This window comes from Orcinus orca, chromosome 14, assembly GCF_937001465.1.
Source record: "Orcinus orca chromosome 14, mOrcOrc1.1, whole genome shotgun sequence".
Lineage (NCBI taxonomy): Eukaryota > Metazoa > Chordata > Mammalia > Artiodactyla > Delphinidae > Orcinus > Orcinus orca.
In genome coordinates this window covers 64,031,992-64,040,154 of record NC_064572.1, presented here as the reverse complement: position 1 = coordinate 64,040,154, position 8,163 = coordinate 64,031,992, and the positions used below count along the sequence as shown (strand labels likewise).

General features: G+C 59.2%; 1 protein-coding gene across 4 annotated transcripts; it reads left to right on the top strand.

Moving 5' to 3' along the window:
* The first annotated feature begins 1,797 nt into the window (after positions 1-1,797).
* On the top strand, positions 1,798-7,803 carry FGF8 (fibroblast growth factor 8). Of its 4 annotated transcripts, none has more exons than XM_004268481.3 (6): positions 1,798-2,047; positions 2,142-2,178; positions 2,707-2,793; positions 3,018-3,198; positions 6,373-6,479; positions 7,328-7,803. In XM_004268481.3, exons 1-6 carry the CDS (start codon positions 2,016-2,018, stop codon positions 7,616-7,618), a joined length of 735 nt encoding a protein of 244 aa, XP_004268529.1. In that variant the 5' UTR covers positions 1,798-2,015; the 3' UTR covers positions 7,619-7,803. The 4 variants fall into 4 exon arrangements, with proteins under 4 accessions (XP_004268529.1, XP_049552912.1, XP_049552914.1 ...); XM_049696955.1 differs by having other exon boundaries at positions 3,051-3,198; positions 7,328-7,778; XM_049696957.1 differs by lacking the exon at positions 2,707-2,793 and having other exon boundaries at positions 3,051-3,198.
* Positions 7,804-8,163: the final 360 nt, after the last annotated feature.

Sequence of the window (8,163 nt, the reverse complement as noted above, 5' to 3'; positions counted from 1 at the left end):
ACCCAGCCCTTAGCAAATACAAGTGCTCAGTAAATGGTGGTGCTTATGATTATTATCTGTTGGGAGGGTGGTGAAAGCAAGCCTCCCCATAGAGGACCCACATGCACTGAGGTCTAAATGCTCCGCCAGTTTCCCCATTATTCATTCATCGAATACTAGTTGCAGAACAACCCCTGCCCAGCTCTCTGCCATGAGCTGCAGCTTCTGAGCTAGTAAGACATGGTCCTTGCCAGGCGGTCTGTGTGGGCAAGAGCCAGTTGAGGGAACAGACTCCTGGAGGTGGGTAACAGGTGGGCTCAGGAAGTCTACTTCTCTGGGGAGGGATGAGATCTTGGGACAAGTCTTCTGACTCTGTTTTCCCATCTAGACCTCACTCAGTGTTAGCATTATGGCTGGGAGTAGGAAAGGTAGGCCACAGAGAAAGGGGAGGTAGGCAGAACTTTGCTGTGCTGCCTACTGCCTCTGGCCTAACGGCTTCCTGGGACCACCCCAACTCCTCCAGCCCAATCCCCAAGGACGTGGCCGGGGCAGTAGGGCAGGGGAGGTCTTGGGTGAGGCCAGCAGCTGGGCAAAGCATCAGTGACTCCACCTGCTCCTCAGAAGTATCTGTCCCAGGGCACCTCTGCCCACCCAGGCTGCTCTCAAAGAAGCACCATGGCTCAGGGTTTCCCAAAGCCCCTGGAGGGAAGAAACGAGCGGCTGGGAAAGGCTTAGACGACTCCTTACCTTCTTGATACTCCCCCTCCCCCACAGTTGACACAAAGCCAGCAGTTCATGTCTAGTACACAGTAGGTGTGTAAATACCTGTTCAATGCACAAATATTGGGACTCTGAGAGAAAAAGCTGGGCAACCTGGATCTAAGTCCCTTCCCCAGGAAAAGCAGCTGAGAGCAGTTATTTTTGCGCCCTCTGCCTGCTTCTTTGGTGGGGGGGTTGAGGGTGGTGGCAGTGACTCTGCGTCTTACCAGGGACCTCTGGGCTCTCCCATAGTTGGCTGTGGTTCCTCTCAAGCTTCAGGCTAGTGTGTATGGGGGCGGGGGGGGGTACGGGGCAGGGGTGATGGTGATAATGGGGGCAGGAAGGGGAGGAGAAGATGTTTCTCCATCTCAGGGCCTTCTTGGAGACTGAGCGAGACAGGGGAGACCGGCAAGGCAGGGTACTCAGCCGAAAGATGGGAGTGGGTGTCGGGTCCCCGACGCAAGCATGCACTGACAGAGAGGAGCGCACAGCAGTTCACTCCAGTGTTAGCAGCCACTTGCAGGCGGCGGGCCCAAGCGAAGCACACAGTAGGCGGCTCAGAGAACCGCCGTATAGCCTGAGGCGTAAGTGGACAGGGTCCCACGGTGGAGACCGGGCACCTTCCCACTCGGGCTCACCGGCGGTCCAGGAAGCTCCAGCCGAGGGTCTCGGGACTCCACGGGGTGGGAAGCCCGAGGTGCCCCCCATCCCCGCCCGCCTGGACCCCAAGAGCGCGCCAGGGGACAGGCCGGGGTTGGGGGGAGGCGCCCACACCGGCCGCCCCCCCCAGACGGTCCCCAGACCCCTCCCCTCGCCCAGACCCCCAATCCCATACCCGCCGGCCGCCCCGCCCCGGCCCGCCCCGCCCCCGCCCCGGGCTGGGTCCCGGCCCCCGCTCCCAGCCGGGGGCTGCGGGCTCCGGCCGCCCGCCCCGCGCTCCCCCCTCACGCCCGGTGCGGCGCCCCCCGCCGCCACCCTCCCCTCCCCTCCCCCTCCTTTCCCACTTACCCACCCCCCCCTTACGGCCCGTTACCCTCCCTCCCGCTCCGGCTCCTCAGCAGCCAGCGGCCACCGGCTCCGGCTGCGGCGCAGAGGCACTCGGCGCGGCGCGGCGAGCTCGACATTCCCTGGGACCTAAGGAGCCGCGTCGGGATCGCCCGGGCTCCCGCCCTCGAGCCTTCCTCCGCCGCCGCCGCCGCCCTCGGCTCGTCTGTCCGCGGCCTCCCGCGCACCGGCGTGATCCCGCCGGGGCTGTGCGTGCTCCCCGGCCGCGCGCCATGGGCAGACCCCGATCGGCGCTGAGCTGCCTGTGAGTACCGCCGCCCCGCGTCCCCGGCCGCGCTCCCGCCCGCCCGCCGCTCACCCTGCGCCCCTCTCTCCCCGCCCGCTTTTGTCTCCCACAGGCTGTTGCACTTGCTGGTTCTCTGCCTCCAAGCCCAGGTAAGGCGCGCTGCGCGGAGGCGGGGGCCGGAGCCGGCGGGGGACGCCGGGGGGCAAGGTCGGGCAGGGGCAAGAGGACCGACCCTGCGGCCGCGCGGCGGGCTGGAAGGCACCTTAGAAATGCAACCCCTAACTACCCCGAGGAGGGAACTAAGGAACAGAGAGGTAGCGCCTGCCTAAGGTCACACAGCCAGCGAATGGCGAGGCTAGAACCCGAGGTCTCGGAGTCCAGCTCTGTCTCCCACGCCTCCCAGCCAGGTGGGGGTGGATGGGGAACTCTGCGGGCAGCCACACCCGGCCGCCGAGGATGGAGGCATTCGGGGCCCGGGGGCGTTCGTTGTCAGAGGTACGGTGACTGTCTCAGGGACCCTCTCCGCGGCTCTCTGGGGAGGCTTGCGGCGGGACTGGCCGAAGGATCAGGTGCCTAGGTCCTCTGCGGTCTCAACATTTGCTCCGTGAATTTGTCTTTATAAATGTCAGGGGTCGGGCAGCGCTGCCTCCCGACTTAAAAGCGCCCTGCTCTTCTAGGAAGGCCCGGGAGGGGGGCCTGCGCTGGGCAGGGAGCTCGCTTCCCTGTTCCGAGCTGGCCGGGAGTCCCAGGGTGTTTCCCAACAGGTGGGTCCAGATCCTTCTCCATCCCGGGCTCATCCATGCTAGGACTGGTCTGTCCGACTTTCCTGGGTGGGGGTGGGGGGCGGGTGGCCTGAGCTGGTATGTTGGGGGGACCCCAGCCGGCTGCCTGGGGCAGTGGAGGGAGGTGCCGGGTGATGGGGGCCACTTGGGCCCCTGGGCAGAGTAGCATTATAATGGCGTGTTGTGTATTTTTCAATTTCCTAAAGGTAACTGTTCAGTCCTCACCTAATTTTACACAGCATGTGAGGGAGCAGAGCCTGGTGACGGATCAGCTCAGCCGCCGTCTCATCCGGACCTACCAACTCTACAGCCGCACCAGCGGGAAGCACGTGCAGGTCCTGGCCAACAAGCGCATCAACGCCATGGCAGAAGACGGGGACCCCTTTGGTAAGGCGAGCTGCGCTGCAGTGGGGTAAAGGTAGCCTGTGGAACGGGCCCCTCTTCCCCAGGCTGCCCTGCTATGACTGGACCTACCAGTCACATCTGCGCTGGCCAGAGGCCTGCACACTCCCCAGCTCAGAAGGGAAGGAGTTAAGGCGAAAAAGCATCTTGGGGGTCAGCTGGAGAAGAGAGGGTTGGGGAAGGGACCTCGGGGAGTACTTGGCCCACAGGTGCCCCTTCCCTGCCCAGCAGATGAATGAATCCAGGAATCTCCCTTTCCACCTCCCCTTTTCATACCCCTCCCCACTGCAGGTGGAGGCAGAGGGTTCAGGGGGAGGGGGCCCAGGTTTAAGGGAAGCTCTTGAAAGAGGATATGTCGCCAGGGCCCACAAAAGGAGAGTGGGAAAGAGAAGGGAGAGAAATCCCTTCAGCTCTCCCAGCTTGGGGGGGGGTGTTGCTGTGAACCTTTAAATACTTTGATCAGAAGGGTCAGTTACACATGGGGACTAGGCTAGGAAAAGGGCCCTCCCCTCTGCACTTGTCCAGGAACCCAGGCGGTCAGTCAGAGTGGGGCTCCTGGCTGCCGGTGGGGTGGTGAGTACAGGGAGCTACTGCGAGGTAGAGAGGCTGAGGACTGATTGATTTCTAAAGCATTCAATATTCCTTCCTTGAAACAAGGCCAATTTCCAGAGTCCTGGATGTACCAAGAGAAAAGCAAGCCCTCTGGGCTGCTGGTGTTGTTTTTAGAGAGCGATTATTGTGAGTTTAAAAACCTTTAAATAACGACCAAGTTAAACAAGCATGAAAGGAGAGGGGAAGACTCTATTAAAATGTAATAAAAAGGTGAGGCGTTTTAAGAGCTAAGAAGAAAAATGAAGAATGATATAAAACAGAAAAAGAACGAGGCTTTTTTTCAGATGTGGAGTTTGAAAGGAGTTGCAAGTCTGTAAATGTTAAAAAAGAGGTTCAAGATTGTTCTCTATGAATCTCTGGAGAGACCCCCGCGTCTGGCAGAGCGATTAAAACTCTTCTTACTTTCACCTTTTTTAACATTTCCTGAATACTTTCTCCTCTTCTCGAGCCAGTTTGGGGGATCGAGTATGTCTCGCTGCATTTTTTCTGCATCGACGTAGCTGACTTCCCTTCAAAGCTGGAGAAGGAGACATAATTTTCCTGGGATAAATCTGTCACTGGGGTGGAAGAATAGGTTTGAAAATGTTAAGCTTTCCAAAAGCCCAGTCGGGAAAGCTGCCGTAAAGTTCGGCCCCAGCTCCCCAGATCCATCCAGGAAGGAGAGTGGGGGCTTTCTGCGGTGGGGTGGGGCTGGGGGTGGCCTGCCTGGTGGCCGAGCTCCCCCGCTGGGCTGGCAGGGCCAGCCTACCGTCCCTTTGTCCCTCCAAACTGGCTACTTGCTGCCCTTCTTAGCTTCCAAGGAAAGGGAATGAATGCCTGGCTCCTCCTGGGTTTACTCCCATTGGAACAAATGGTCCAGCATCCTTGGGTTTTGGGGAGGGAAGAAGAGGCTAAGCTGCTCATGGGGGAATTCCTCTTCAGACATCAGAGGTCTGATGCCCACTTCTCTCCTTACAATTATAGGAGGCTTCCCAGTTTCCCTGGTCCCTGCCTGGTGAGCAGGAGCTGGAGGGCCCAAGAGCAAAGGCTTAGGGTGTATAGCCAGGACAGGAAGAATCTGGGGGAGAACAGCAGAGAAGTCCCAGTTGCTTCCTTATGGGCCCCAGGAAGGGACAGAGGGCTCCATCCCTATCTGCCCTGTTTGGCCAGAATTTCAGAATGGAATCCCCTCCCATCTTCTCCAGTCGGTGTCCTTCCTGGCCCTTAAAAATAGTTGCTCCTTGCCCTGGAAGGCAGACCAGGAGAGGGATGAGCAGACTGGCTGGGTCCAAGAGGAGGTGGGTGGGAGGGGAGGTGACAGCTGCATTTCCCTGGCTGACTTGGAGCCAGACTGGGGACTTGGCTACTGGGTCCCAGCTCTGTGCTTCTGTGAAGGGGGGCAGGTAGTCACAGCCTGGGCCGTGAGGGCTGCCTTGCTGACCTGTGCCCATCACCTCCCATTAGTTTCAGGGACAGAGAAGGTGCCACCTTGTCAGTACAGGCTGGGAGGCAGACCTGGGAGTACCCAAACTTCTTTCTCAAGGAGGGAAAAGGCTGCAGTAGGGAGGGCAGGAGACCCAGCCCCTTCTGTCCCATCCCAAACAGCTAAGTCGGTCCCCACTCCCTTCTTGGTGACAGCCTCAAAGGGAGGAGTTGTGCAGAGAGTGGACAGGGACCAGGGCTTCTGTGGCAAGCTGGCTGTCTAAGGGGAGAGGGGAGTGGGAAGAAGGCACAGAATTCAGCTCCCTGTCTCCTGGCTCTCAGTGAGAGGCAAGCACACCTGATTTTCTCTCCTCCTCACCTACAGAAAGTGTTTGGTCACTGGGGTGAGAAGCCCTGTGCTGCTGGAGGGTGAGAGAAAAGATTATTGAGTTGTTGATTTCTGAACACTGGGGCTGGGGACTGGGGTGACTGGGAAGCGTGGGGAAGAGATAGCATCCTCCCAGCTGGTTCTGGGAAAGCAGCGGGCCATGGGCTGTGGGTGTAGGGAGAGCTGTCTCATCCCTATCAGCTTCTCAGCAGAGCAGGGGTAGGGTGGTGTGGCCAAGGCTGTGGGTTAGAATCCGAGGCACCAGAAACAAGAGAGAGTGCTTTTATGTTTGACCTCAGGAGTGGAGGTCACCACTGCACCCCAGACATTTGTAATGATCTGTGAGGCATGTGCATATAATATTCTGAGTTGGAAGAATCCTCAGAGATCTTTGATTAGAAGCAGAATTCTAGTCAAATTAAAATTTACTTGAAGCCTCGACATAAAAGTTATTAGTCTGGTTTTAAAAGAGGGTCTTTTCAGTTTGATGGCTCCAAGACCCCTCTGCAGAAACCAGTTCATATGCCATGATCTCATTCACCCCCCTTCTGTAAACCCAGGTAAGGGGACGGTCTGAAGCCCAGAAAGGAGACTTGACTTTCCCAGGGCTGCACAGCATGTTAGTGGCTGGAGCCCACGCCTTGGGTACCTGGCTCTTGGAGCAGTTGCTTCTGGGAAGGGCCAGCTGGGATGGGGACATGGAGCACTGGGGGTCAGGGAGCTGCTCATAACCACTCTCCCCCCACATTCCCTGACAGCAAAGCTCATTGTGGAGACGGACACCTTTGGGAGCCGGGTTCGAGTACGAGGAGCTGAGACAGGCCTCTACATCTGCATGAACAAGAAGGGGAAGCTGATTGCCAAGGTGAGGTCTTAGAAGGAAGGGAGGGGGCGGCTGGGGCTTGGGGAGCAGGCTGGGCTGGCTGAGCTCCTCCAGGATCCCAACAAGGTGGGCAGAGACAGAGGGCCACCTTGGGCTTACCTAATGATTGGATGGTGGGGGAGGTGAGGGAGGAGGAAGCTGAGAGATGAAAAGCTATAAAAGCAAAGGAGGAAGAAGGCAGGCTAGGGAAGGGGCGGCGGGGGGGGGGGGGTGGTTGGTAAATTCCATATATCTTTTTAACAAATCGCCAAATTGCTTTGCTATTATGTCCAATTACATGGTACCAGCATTTGGAATGTTCAGTAAGCCGCAGGCCCAGCCCCTCGGCGGAGCTCTGAAATGGCCCCATTAGTCACGGCTCCTCTACAGCCTCGAGCTCCCCGCTTCCTGGGCTTCTGGGGCTTGGGGCTCAGCATCTCCTCACCGGCCTTCCTTCCCCCATAGGGTGGCAGCCCTGGGGCTGCAGGCCGGCATCCTGAGGGGCTGAGGGGGGCAGGTGGGGAAACGGGTGCTAGCAGCTTGGGCCAGACTGGTGGGCAGGAGGCCAGGGTAGGCAGGGGCTGGGCCCCCTCTCTGCCTCTCTGTGTTGGGGCCCAGCCCCTCGGTAGACAGCCATGTGTCACTGCTACCCAGGAGGACAGGAAGTTGCCGGGTGGGCTGTGAGTTGTCAGGGATTAGAGAGCGGGTGCCCGGGCAGGGGGTGGGGCTGCCCACCCTGCCATCTGCTGGGGTGCCCACCTGCTGTCTGGGGCCGCCTCCCCTCTGCCTCTGATGGGGGCGGGTTCTGGACAGAGCCCGGTGACACCGTGTCTGGCCCCCCCTACCTGCAGAGCAACGGCAAAGGCAAGGATTGTGTGTTCACGGAGATCGTGCTGGAGAACAACTACACGGCCCTGCAGAACGCCAAGTACGAGGGCTGGTACATGGCCTTCACGCGCAAGGGTCGGCCCCGCAAGGGCTCCAAGACTCGGCAGCACCAGCGCGAGGTCCACTTCATGAAGCGACTGCCCCGCGGCCATCACACCACAGAGCAGAGCCTGCGCTTCGAGTTCCTCAACTACCCGCCCTTCACGCGCAGTCTGCGCGGCAGCCAGAGGACTTGGGCCCCCGAGCCCCGATAGGCCCTGCCCGGCCCCTCCCCGCCGCTCCCAGCGCCGGAGGTTTCCTCTGGTGCAGGATGAGGTCTGCGCTACTGAAGGCTGGGGAGGAGCTGGGGGAGCCCTGGGCCCTAGTTGTTGATAATTGTTTGCTGTTGGGTTTTTTGTTGTTTTTTTAAACAAAAGAGAGGCTCTATTTTTGTATTCCACTTGGCTGTGGCGTCTGACTTCTTAACTCTCAGGAAGGCCAAGTGAGTGGCCTAGACTGGGATTCCAGCGGGGGTTTCTTGGGGGTGGGGGGCTTTTTCTAGTCCCGCAGAGGCGCTCCTGAGACCCCAGCAGCTGCAGGGTGAGACTGCTAGGCCGCCAGGGGCTCCATTGCACCCCCAGGTGGGGGCAGGGAGGAAAGAGCCTGAGCTTTAGGTCAGATCTTTCAAGGGCGGGTGTCAGTGGAGGGTGGTTGGGTATTAGTTGCTATTAAATGACTGAAATATTTATTTAACTGACGTATTAAAAATGTGTGTTGGAGAGTGAGTCCTCCTGGGGTCAGCGCCCTCCCCCCGCGCTGC

Excerpts from the sequence above, each read along its gene's own strand:
- FGF8 (XM_004268481.3), top strand. The coding sequence starts at position 2,016 with ATGGGCAGACCCCGATCGGCGCTGAGCTGCCT. Across the intron at positions 2,048-2,141 it reads CGATCGGCGCTGAGCTGCCT|GCTGTTGCACTTGCTGGTTC; the intron begins GTGAGTACCGCC and ends TGTCTCCCACAG. Across the intron at positions 2,179-2,706 it reads TTCTCTGCCTCCAAGCCCAG|GAAGGCCCGGGAGGGGGGCC; the intron begins GTAAGGCGCGCT and ends CTGCTCTTCTAG.